The 12,978-nt window shown below is 41.9% G+C and overlaps 1 protein-coding gene across 1 annotated transcript in view; it reads left to right on the forward strand.

Moving 5' to 3' along the window:
- Window positions 1-425: 425 nt before the first annotated feature.
- Window positions 426-12,978, forward strand: part of LOC135258763 (PHD finger protein 21B-like) — a 46,610-nt gene continuing 34,057 nt past the window's right edge. The window contains exon 1 of the mRNA XM_064342323.1: window positions 426-823. Coding sequence (XP_064198393.1) covers window positions 770-823 — 54 coding nt within the window. The 5' untranslated portion in view covers window positions 426-769. The remainder of the gene's footprint in view (window positions 824-12,978) is intronic.

Genomic DNA, 12,978 nt, shown 5'->3' on the forward strand with positions numbered 1-12,978 from the left:
TTGCCTTGCCCAGCGGACTATATTTCATTGGCCAATAACATTTATTAAGTGAATGCTTAAAACGATTAACGTTGAAATGATACATTATAGTCTATAACAGCATACATCCACAGATTAGAAGGAAAATAGGCTACATAAAGCTAGTTGATTTTACAGTGCATTTAGTCAGAGCCTATTATTTTATATATAATACTGTCGGAAATAATTAGCCACACTATTGGAGTTTATTAGAGTTTGCTTCGCAATGTAAACCTCTGGTGATTTTTTTTGTAAGAGCGCGCATGACTGAGCCGTGTGTGTGTGCGCGCGCGCGCGCGCGCGTGTGTGACAGACCAAGTGTAGAGTTTCTGCTCTTCTAGCGCCGCTCCATCCGGGAACTCTCGAATTAGCATTGACAGCCGAAGCTCTGCTTTTCCCGAGGCAAAGTGAAATCAGTCCGCGGACTCGGACAACATATAGTCCTCTGTTTTCAACTGAAAATGATCGAAAGAAAAAACTAAATCATACTGGACTGGATGCATCGCTGCGGGAATATTTTAAAAGCGGATCTGTCCAACTGCTGAAATCTTTGTGCGACCTCTGGAGTACTTTCCTCACTGGCGTAAAGTGAGTGACGAGTCCGATTCCGAGCAAAGGAGCGAGAACTTGCTTTGCGGTCTGAGTAGTTCTTCTTTCGATTGTTATTGTCGCTTTTTAAATATTCTTTATATCTCGGAAACTTCGCCGCGATTGCTTCGAAAGTATACGAAAAGTGCTTTGGAGTCAAACCATGGAACTACAAGGCCTGCAAGAGGCGTTGAAAGTAGAAATTCAGTGTCATCAGGTAATGCAAGAATCTTACCATTATAGCCACCGTTACCCCTTATTGGTATTTTGAGCGAGTGAGAGCAAGGGGGGGAACTGACCCGATCAAACATGAGCGATTTGTATTCCGAACGTATAACTAGGTGATCTTTGCTTGTTTCTGTCCAGGGTCTGTAACGGCATAGCATGTCGTTTGTGGAGAAATTGTTGGTGTACTTTTCGGAGTAGTTTGGGAATGTCGTGCGTCTTTTTAGAGCAACAAGGATTGGAGTAATAATGCGGTGGTTCTGTGTAGGGAGCAGAACGAGACTTGAATATTTATGAGGTTCAAGAAACTGTCTTGCTGTGTTTGCTCGTTGCTTTGTTCCTCCCTAACATACTAACTTGAAACACTTGTGTTGTCATGTATAGGTTATCTTATAATAAAATCATAATAATAAGATTTGTTATTATTATTATTATTATTATGATTATTTAGAAACCAGTTGCATAAATGAAGCCAGACTCACAGGTCAATGGATATATCTGTACTACGCTTTGCATCTCAATAAGCAGCTCTATTATGAGTGAAAAAACTTTATCAGCATAGATCTTTTTCTCTGATTTCCCCCGGGCACTAAGCGACGATTCCACCGCTTTGTCCTTAGTGTGACTTTGCAGGAAAACGCAGCGTATTAAATTTAGTTTTGTGAGTATCAGTCTTGTTATAACCGACTTACAATTTGTTTCTCGCCTGCGTTAATAGCATTTTGTTAAACTGTACGAAGACGAGCTTAACAATTACGCGAAAGACTAAAGACTAACACCCCCAAGCGAAAAACAAGTAAGAATTTGTGAATGTACTGAATAGCCAACATCTGTGCGATATTCGCATTCTCATTCTTCGTGGGCACAGTGTCGCCTGTGTAGCCTATGCGTTTCACAGACATGTTCGAAACAAAAATGGCCTGCGTCAAAATGTTCTAAAAGTATGCTATTTCAGTACCGTGTGGTATGAGGAAACCGCTTACGTTGCAGGAGACATTAGGATAGACTGCAATTATATTTGGGTACGGGGTAAGTTGTATAACATGAAACATGTTGGAAAAATTAGCGTCCATTTTGAGTAGGTCGACATGTTTCTGTTGAGTAGTGTAGGAGAGAATCTTAAGTGTTAGGCCATTACTTTTAGAGATTAAACACGGAAGAAAAAACGAGAGACCAAATAGTTATTTAACGCACCAAATATTTAGGTTTACATTTTAAGCCTGACAAATTTGTTACTTTACAGTCTTGAGGTGTTATTTCTCCTCGGTCACATGACTACATGGTAGCCCTTCGATTCGACTCCGCTATATTGACTACACTTTCACTTTTCTATAATCATGCACCAGATAGTGTTCGAGATAAACTTTAATATTTCCTCCACACAGTAAAACTAGTATTAGGAGTTAATTTCGCATGCGACCCGTGAAGACTTGGCGGTAGTTGATTTCTTGTGCTTTGTACTAAGGAGCTATTTTTCAGCACCACGCAGAGATGGCATCGAAAGCTTGAAGTCACAATGCTCGTTCGCTTACAGTCGCTCGCCCAGTCCGTTGCAGAGTTCCAGAAGCGAGCAAAGAAAATAAGATGAAAACAGGAAAGCATAAATAAAAAAATATATAACTGTCGTTGGGCGCGATGTAGATCTGGATCCTAGTGTGATTGACTTTCCATTTCTTAAAGTTTAATCGATGTCGTTTCCTTAGGAATGCAGTTTTCATCATTTGAACATCACATTGTCGTCTCTTTAAAGGGAAACATGCTTTAAACATGGAACGAGGTCGCTTTTACTAAAGAAACTGGTACACAATGCAGATATTTGCATATCTGCGAGTATTTTTATGTTAGGCTATTTTTTGAGCACATCACTTTGATAGTGGAAGCTTCCATTTTGTGTAAGAAGGGGTGTCGGCTCCTCTTAACATGGAGTAAAAGTCTGCAGAGTTTCGTGGTGGGGGGATGGGCCACCATTCATGGTGAACATTACCATTTTGATTGCTTTGATGCCATTTTTGGTGGAGGGGGAGGGGAGAAGAGAGAGAGAGAGAGAGACCCAAGACAGGACTTATTTATTTTATCTGCGTGTAAAACGACCTCCCCTATTCAATATGTTCCACCAATATGCTGCGTATAATGGTTTTTTCCATATGTCGTTTATTTAAAGCGAATGTTTACCCGTGACCGTTTCCGGAAAACGTGAAGCTTTTAACTTTGCAACCTAACGATGGAAACGCATATCCGTTTACTGCATATGTACACAATTAGGCCACATGTAAAAATGCAATATTTCGTTATATGTCCTGGAATATAAACCAGTACGTCCTTTTGTTGAATCCTAGAGTTATAATTGGGTTTGCAAGCGAGATACTTACCGTGTTCCAGACGTCTGGCAACCGGATTCAGTATGCAGTATTGTACTTAGTCGTAATATTTGCTTTAAAAAGTCCAGATTCATTTTTTTGATTAAATTGAACGATGTAATATTTTAAAAATTAGAATTATTATCTAGTATATATGACGGGAATATATGTGATTACCAGTATCTCAAAAATATTTTTGCATTTAGAATATTATGTTTGCATACTGAACAGTTTGTAAGCAAAGCACTGCATGCAGTGGTCAGGACACACCTGGGACTAAAAATGTTGTGAAAATGAGCAGATTCGTGTCAAATACACAGTAAAGGCAGGGCAATAACAATAATTAAAATAGTTAACTGCTCGTTTCTGCCTAGTCAGATACTGTTCTGCATCAACAAAAACCAGGCCATTGAAGGTCACATGTAATGTTTTTTATTGTAGGTGGGATTATTTCCTCAAATGCATGGGCTTGAGTAAGAATTATCATTATTTATAAGTTTACTAACCCTCAGGGATAATTGGGGTACTACTGTACAGTATACAGTATATACAACACAAAAAAGTACAAATAACCCTTTCATAGATTCATTCATGCGATCATTATGGTGAAATGAGCCGCTACAAAGAGCCGCTGTGAACGCTGAACTCTGGAGTTAAAGCCCTTTTCTGCATTTCCTTTTCTATACAGCACTTAAGCACTTAAATTAAGATTTATGTACGTTTTTAATGCAAACACGAGAGTGTGCGGGTTCCCCTGGAGTGTCAGGTATTTGAACATGCTAATAATATTCATGTTTCACTTGCATTTTAAAAAATTCCATTTGCCTACTTAATTACATGCATTTTTGGACGGACCTAGCCAATTAAAAATAGCCGTGGTGATGTCACCTTTAAGGTGTAGCCATAGAAAATGGAGTGGCACTTTCTGCCTGTTGTAATTACATGGCTAAGCGAGTGGACGCTTGCAGTGGAGTGAAAAGTAATGTTAATTATGCAGGATGTGACCATTACACTTTAAAAGACGGATAGATGGATTTGCAAACCACTTTCTAATGCTGTAGTTTGTGCTGTTTGTTTTTAAAACTCTCCCACTCAAGATGAATCTCTTTCACTGAAGAGCAACGCAGAGTCTGTATGTAGCTACTCTCAGCGAGCTGCAGACACTAGACAGATGGTGGGTAGGTGTGCTTACTCTATGCCCATCAGCAGGAAACACTGGGCCCTGAGCTCACAGGAAGTGAGACCAACCTAGACGCAAGGGTAATTTGTATCTCAGAACTTTATTGAGAAGAACGCACATGCGCACAAATAACCAAGAACATATTACAGTAATATGCTCACTTTTTTATAATCGTACCAGTCAAAACAATAAAAAAGGCACTTATTTTTTGCAATGCAGTTGAGAGACACATGAATATTTATTCTGTTTTATTGATACAGTATATTACATTACATTACATTACAGGCATTTGGCAGACGCTCTTATCCAGAGTGACGTACAACAAAGTGTATAACCAAAACCAGGAACAAGTGTGTTGAAAACCCTAGAGGGAAGTACAGTTCCAAGTGCAGGGAACAACCGTGTACATAAAACATTCAGATCTAATGTTGTGACCTTAAGCATGGAGGTGTGATGTCACTTGTCCTGCTCATTGATTTATTTATTGGCTATTTAATGTCAATAAATGTTTTTGCCGTTTTACATTGATGTTTGTTCTTGTGTGCTGTGGCATTGAGTCTTCATAGAACAGTGCTGGGTGTGTAATACATTCTCACTAATATAGCCTACATACTGATCGCCCTTATTCACCTGATGTTTCCTTGATAATGCTTTTTGCTCTACTATTCTTGTGTGTCAGGGCTTCAACAGTCTTCTTCAAAGAAGAATTTTATAATTAGTTTAGTTGAGTTGGCATCTGTGCTTCCATTAATGTAGTTACACTGGATTCCAATTAGTTTTAATGATGTATTAGCAGGCCACGGAATGGGAATCGTTCCTTTGAAAGTTCCTTTCATCGGAGGAAGTCCTCGGATTAGCCTCCCTGTCCGAAACGCGCAAACGTCTGCCTTGTGAAATCACTTTCTCACCGCTCACGCTCGCAGTAAGCCGATTATACCTGCATCGCTTGTCCTGTTTTGATTCTGCTGCCATAAACCGCCCCCATCCAGATTAATTAATAAAGCTTCCCGTGAGGTAGCATGGGAATGTTGCAGGGAAAGGAGTGAGAAAGATCCGCTTTAAATGCACATTTATTCATGCCCAGTTAAAGGAGGAGAACGCTTTGGGTTTTATTGGCTGTGTACGGTTTTCCGTTCGCTGTATAACCGGTGCAAATATACATTGAAAATAGAACAGAGGCAACAAGGAGAAAAGACAGAAAGGAGAGAAATGAAAGAGGGATGGAGACAGGGATTCAGGTATGGATAGACAGACGGAGAGTAAGTCAGATAGAGAGAAACAGTCAGACAGACAGAGAGAAAAACAGACAGGCAGAGAGAAACAGTCAGACAGACAGACAGAACAGTCAGACAGAGAGAAACAGTCAGGCAGACAGACAGAAGGTCAGACGGACCTGAGAGAACTGAGACAGGAAAAGAATAAAGAGAGTACCATCAGATGGATGGGAATTGGACAGGAGGTGTGTAAGAGATGGTGGGGGGGCTATAAGGGGGGGGGGGTGCATGAATGGACGGAGGGAATTCAGGAGAAAGCAAAATGAACCGGGAGCACAGCGGTAGTGTCCCCGTCAGGGCCTGTTTAAGATCCCAGTCAGGGTCACGGTGAGGCCTGGCAGTGACAGCAGAACCGGGAAACGGAACAAGCAGGAAGAGAACTGCTGAAGAAACAGGTCACATGACCGCTCGGGAGGTCATCCTGGCTCAGTCCATCCCGCTCGTTCACTGATAAAATCAGACCCCTAATTAAAGCGGGTTAACGGGCCAAGTGTTCTGTGTTGGACTCAATGAACGGAGCATTTAAACCGCACACAGGCTCCCAGAGCCACTTTTTACAGGCACGCGTTAATGCGTACAGCAGCGAACTGCTCGGACTGTCGAAAGTGGAGCGCTTACTAGCGCGTCGTAGCTTTGCAGCTTGCTAAATATATTCCGCTAAGGCAAAGCCATGGTGCATAGAGGCAGTGTGTGGGGTTGTGAAAAAATCAGGGTAATGTCTGTATTTAATCACTACTCTGGAGAGTGTTGCTGTTTAGGGCTTCACGGTATCATTTCTGTTGTTGTCACTCTCCAGTATACAGTGCTACCAGTTTGTTTAATAAATCATAGGCTACACATGACATGCACGTACAACAATTGGCTCCATTCATGCTAACCAAAAATTTTACTTTAGAAAAATCTATGCAGATAATTTGATTAAAATGTTCATTGAACCTTAAATAAGTGTATTGTGGACAATTAGTGTCCCATCATGGAATTTTAATGTGATGTACAAACAATTTTTGTGACTTTTTTTTGCTATGGACTTGTGCTGGCCAATCAATAAAAGCTAACACATTAGCGCTTCTTGTAAGTAGCCTTTCAAACTGCACTGGAGTGGGGAAACATTCCGGAACATTACTACTCACATATTTCAGACCACATATTAAAAAAAAAAAAAACAGAACGGCACATTCTGGAACATTATGGAACACTGTTTACATATTTCAGACTAGGCAGGTTTGTGGGAGTGGCTCCCCCCCCCCTGTAAAGCCTGAAAACTTTGGCAGGGCAGCAGCTGATTGTAAAGACAGGAGTTAAGATCCTCCTCCCTCCCCGTTTCTCAGATTAAGACTGGAGACGCAGGGAAGGTGCACATCCTCCCCACACTCCTGATAGAAATGGACAGAAATGGAAAAACATGCACAGGGCGGTAACTGGATACAGTTTCCAGCCCTCGTTTCTCCCACATATTGATTATCTGCTGGCCAGCTGTTGCCCTCACCAGTAAAGGAGGGGCTGTGGTGCCGGTGCATGGCTTCGGCTCTGTAATTGGACATTTGAGAAGACAGGAAATGCTCCATTTTGTGTTCCTGAGTGAGGGGGGGGGGGGGGGGTGCTGTGCCCTCTCACCCTCAACACTCGCTCATCCCCGCACTCACTGGTGTTGGATGTTCCCAGGTTCCTCTACAGTCCCTAAAACCCAGCCTTCTGATTGGTGGTGGGAGACGTGTGAAATTGATTGGCGTGCCCCTGGCCCCGCCTCCCTCCCTCTCCCGCAGGACTGTGCTTCCAGTCCAGGGAGGCTCATTAGGGGATCTGGATGGGATTAGTATGTGGGAGGTTTTAGAAAGTTTCACTGGTTTTGTTTTCCAGGAAGGAGATTAATTCCAAGCTCTCCGTTGTTTCCCTTGACCTCCTGTGGCTTTTAGATGCGGAAAACCAATTATTTCTTTACCTTCTTTCCCTGCAAATTCTTTCCCATTGATTTTCTCGGCTTGGCCATTGTAGTTTCATAGTTCACATGCAGTTTTATTTGTTTGTTTTACTTACTACACCTGATTCTAACACCTACCGTTATGAAAGGTATGAGAAAAGGTATAGGCCTACCTGACTGGAAAGCTCTTAAGCAGCCAACTGATAAGTGTACAATCGAAAGGAATTCTCCTTACACTTCACTGCTTTGCACTTTGAAAGTTGGTCTCTTTTCCTTCCTCTCTTCCTTATTGTCGGAGAAATTTTGATTCTCTGGATCAATATGCTTGTGAGGTAACCATATGGGACTCATTAAAAACATGTACTGAAAGAATACTCTGGCATTTTAATTCGTTCTGGCAAACGCTGCAGAGCTTGGGTGTGTTTAGAGTTTTTTTTGTTGCATGGTGCTGTAATTAGAGATGTTGCATTCTGTTTGGGTCTGATTTGGGTCTGAGATTGGGCATGTGTGTGTACATGCATGTGTGCACCCGTGGTTGAATGTGCGGGTATTTGTGGCAACTGCAGTCTTTGAGTTCACACTGCACAGACTGCCCCTGTCAGTTGATAACAGCCGCACTAGGCCCAGCTTCTCTGTACACCGTTCCTCAGCAGGGGAGCTTGTGGTCATGATTCCTGGGAAGCATGGGTTTGTAGTCATCAGGAAGGCCCCAGAGTGAATGCAGAGTTCCGATTGGTCTTCAGTGCCTCAACTGCAGGTCTTTTAACCCTTTGAAGCTGAGGTTCCCCCCCCTCCCCCAACATTATGTCACTGTTCTAGAACTCCACTGCTCTCCATTACCACTACTGATTGTGACATCAGCATTAGAATGTTCAGTTAAGAACATTCTATTGACTTTTATGATCTCACACGTTCAGGAGTTAACTGAGACCTCCAAGCAGCGGACGCAAGCAAGGGGGAAAGGGGTAAAGAAAGGCCGTTCACAGGGAAACCAGGTCCCTGGAAACGTCCCACGACTCTCCCCTTTCAGTTCCTTCAGGCCGTGTGTGTCACCCGTTGTTTTGCTTGCTCTTTAATCCTGACTGGAAGGCTGTTTTAATTGTGAGCACCATTTCAGAACTTCGCCTCTGCTGTTCCTGCGAGCAGTTCTAGCCCCAGCAGCGACAGGAAAGCGGGCCAGGCTGTAAATCTCACGTGGAAAGTGAGCATCTGAGCATCTGTTTTTTCCCCTTTCTTTAACATCCTTTGTCTTCAGTGTGCGGATGCCTCTAGAGTGGGGGGGTGAATGTTGCGTTGCTTGTTTTTTGGCATGTGGCTGAACAGTCTTCACCTGTAGAACGGTTAACAGAGGGCCTCTGTGTGAACGCTGATCCCGAACGAGTGCTGTTACACAGTCTGCAGCCGTCTAAACGGTACAGTGCCCCTCTTTGTGATGACAATGAAAGATATAGTTCATCCCATAATTGCCATTTGCTGCCATACGGTAGCAGTTCTCCAGGAAGGTCTTGTGTAGCAGTGCTGACATGGCACAGCTCTGGCTAACTTCAGGCAAGAGAAACGGCTTCTCGCTTTTATAGGGAAATAACACCTTATCTCCAACGCGTTTTACACCATCAAAGCAGAGCGCTTTTAATCAGGCTGATAATTTGTGAGACACTTGCTCCCTGAAACAGGTCACTTTTTACTCCTTAATGAGAAATGCATTAGGCAAATGAACCAGTTATTATTCTGGGAATTGGTGGTAGTATAAAATCGTGAAGGTGCTACAGCAGGCTTTTGTGAAATGGAATTCAGGCGAGTTGTATTTTCAATATCGGGTGCCTGCTCAAGTAATGAAGAGGCAGAGGTGAAACTGGGACCCCTTCGCTCAGAAATTATTCCAAATATTTGATAAATAGATGCAAATTATGGGGTGAGGCAATGTGGAGGTCTGAGTAATCAACTCGAGGAGCATTCTTTTCATGGTAAAATGTTGGGGGTTTTGGACGTGTGGCACAGCTTAAGGTGGAGCCGCCATACGGGGCAGTGATTGGACAAGAAACACCCAAAACTGGATGCAAGCAGTGGCCTTTAGTTGCTTTATTTCCAACAAAGAAAACAGTCCAACAAAAATTCCCCTGAGCCTGTGCACTATAGCAGAGCTGAGAAGAAACGCTTTTTAGGAGGTCCGGAGCGTTTGAGGGAACCAAAAGACAAAATGGCAGAGTTCCACACGGTCTCTCCTCCCAAGACACAGGGGCCTGTGCCTTTATAACGTGCTAAGGGAAACACTCGAGCTGATTGCTGATTGGCCCGAAGGTGAGCATGTCTAGTGAGAGGCTGCTGCTGTCCAAGGTCCTGTAGGTCCCTCCCTGGCAGTGGGAGGGAACATGCACAATTCACAGCCAATGAGGCTTCAGAGGGGATTTCAGAAACAAAATGGCTCCTGTTAACCTTCTATGTCTGTCCTGGCATGGGTTGCAGATGTAAATGAAACAAAATAAAATTATATGAAAGCTTTAAAAATTCTGAATGAGAGTCATTGATGCCACTGCACCATAACTCATAATGTGACATAACTGATGCATTTCTGTATAACTGCATCATCTGTCTAATTTTGCACCATTTAAGGGCAGATATTTCATCAGGGTGCCTCTAAGTCATTGTTTAATATGAAAATACTAAGTTAATTTGTATAGAGGAAAATTACCAGTACTTTTGTATTTAACTTTCTGTAGTCAATTAAAAAAAAGAACCTCACAAGAATGAAATCTCACGAAAAATGAAAGCAGAATGAAATGTGACTGGCTCCCTGGCTAGCAGGGCCAGTCTGAATAGCTAAATTCAGCGATATGCATCATGCAGGATGTTGGTGTGTGAAGAGCCGGGTTTTTTATAGCGTCAGATCTGAATAGAGGGCAGCCTTGTACACATCAGAATCTAATTATGAGCACAGGCGGACAATGGCCAGTGTCACGGGACAATGGCCAATCTCGCTGCTCTTTGCATGTCTGCCGCCTTCAGTGCCCTCTTTAATTAACTTCTTTTGCCCGTGTATCGTAGCAACAATGTTTTATCCTGCTGCAAAGTCAATTATTCTACCATTTTGAACCCCCCCCCACCCAAACCTGCTCATGTCCTGCAGTTACATTGCACCACAAGCCAGCCCCCCCCAGCCAATGTACATTTTACTGCTATCATCTCATGTCTTATGCACTGTACTTTGTCTATAGCAGAGCACCAGTGACAAACTTTATCACTCTCCTTTTTAAGGATCAGAAGCTTGTTATGAAAGACAGTAAGTCTCATATGAAGGATTCGGTTGTATTTATTTATTTATTTATTTATTTATTTATTTATTTATTTATTAATTAATTAATTAATTAATTAATTTATTTATTTTAAACTGGTTCTCCTGTTACACCCTGAAAGTGTTCTAAGATTGGTGAAAGTGTTGAAAATCCATGTTATTTTACATAAAAGTGTATTTCAGGATCCACAATATTTGCAGTGTTTTTAATCACTTAAAAAAAAATGTAATTGCAATTCTAAACTAATTTAGCAATTTGGCAAATGCTTTTAGACAAAGTAACTTATCGAACTGAGATAGGCAAATGGCACTAGAACTGGAGAAGACAAATTTGCAGTCGTCAAAGTGCTACCATCATGGTGCCCGCCTCAACTTTTATAACAGTGCTTGCAGTGGCAATTCAATCTCTTACCAAATGTACTTTCAGAAATTATTTTCAGTCCTTGTCGAGTTATAACGTTGCTCTCCAGTCTCTTGAACTTGAACTGCTGCTTGTTCAAGCTGCTGAACATAATCGTGCGGGCGAAGCCTTGCTTCGTTTCACATTAACCAAGTTAGTCTCTAATCTTTTATTCATTTTTTATGCTAAAAAGTGGTCCCCTGGTAAAATATCAATGCGAAGGGCTGCAGCTGAGGACAGTGAAGAGCTACTGTTTGTAAACAACACAAAGGAGGGGACGTGTTGCTGCTGAATTTATCTACAGAGAATTCTCTGTAGTAAAGGTAAAACTTGAGATGAAACTTCTGGGACCACACTGACCTCATGACTATGAATTGAGAAGGATAGTCTGTGTGCCTGGATAAGAGCCTATAATATGCCTATAAATGTAATAATGTGTGTTGAATGCTTAAATCACCTGCCACCGGACAGAATAGCGTTTTGCTCTCAAAGCAGTGGCCGTGAGTTTTTCATTTTTATGTCCTAAGAGGGACTTCAGTAAAGATGTTTTTTCCCCCAGTTACTGGTTAAACCTTAGCGATACATTCTAAATAGAAGTGCATTTTACCCTCATTTAAACCCATAAGTTAAAATAAGTGCCTACTACAGTAGTTTCTTTTGTGAAGAGATGGAAAGACATTATAGAAAGGCCTCCCCTCCTCCTTTCCTGTTTTCCTTTCTCCCTCTCTTCTATTCTTTCTATCTTCTTTTTTCTGCTTTTCTTTCTTCACGTTGATGAATGTGTGGGGGCAGGAAGGCCGTCAAGGATTTTCTTTCTCTCCCCGGTCGAAACCTAAGATTCCCGGCGTTCCAGCCTCCCTTTGAGAACGCCAGCATTATGTAGCGTTGGAATCTGCACACCGTGGTGCTTGCCTCTTTAAAACACAAATTCGCTATGAAAGGCAGAACAGGGAGATAGGTGCTAATGGATGCTCGCTTTCCCCAAAGCCAGGTCCACTACCCTCCACTGCTTCTCTTTCATTTAATTTCCAGCATTTTCTGAAAGAGGAGCCGTCAGTCAAACAACATGCTAGGTACTACAGCTAGTAGCTAACGCTAGTAGTCTACTGCAACTCACCACGATTGAGGATGGTTACCGATTAATTTTTTGTAAGGATCCATTGTGTTCAAATTTGCCTTTACAAAAGAAAAAGAAAATTTGAATTATATGGCGAACGTAACACATTACCAGTGTTCTTGTGGTAATGGCTGTTGTCATAACCTATAATTATTAATAACCTATAATTGCCTTGTTGAAACGCAGCTAGGGTGATGAAAGAACTTTGTGTCACTTTAAAGCAACTTCCTGCTGAACTCATCCTCCATTTTCACATCTGTACGTCCTCTATTCATCGGATCCTATGTGATCTCAGCACGCCCGGATTGATACGTTTTCTTGGGGTTCATTTTCGAAAACATTGAAGCTCCAATTACAATGTATACTCTGTGTTGAAATGCAAAACAAAGGACAAACTTGTTCGGAAAATGGCTCAGTGCCCTGTAGAAAAAAAATTGTTGTGGAAAAAGATTGCTTATGTATGGTTTAGTCTAGAACCAATGTTGATTGAATCCAGGCCTTAGTTTCTTAGTAAGAGTTTTTAGAGCTCATGTTTTGTTTAAATACTGTATATCAAGGCTCTAACTGCAGCAACCCTGACTGATTTGAACCTGTACCTTTCAGGTCAGGGGG

This window comes from Anguilla rostrata, chromosome 7, assembly GCF_018555375.3.
Source record: "Anguilla rostrata isolate EN2019 chromosome 7, ASM1855537v3, whole genome shotgun sequence".
Classification (NCBI taxonomy): domain Eukaryota; kingdom Metazoa; phylum Chordata; class Actinopteri; order Anguilliformes; family Anguillidae; genus Anguilla; species Anguilla rostrata.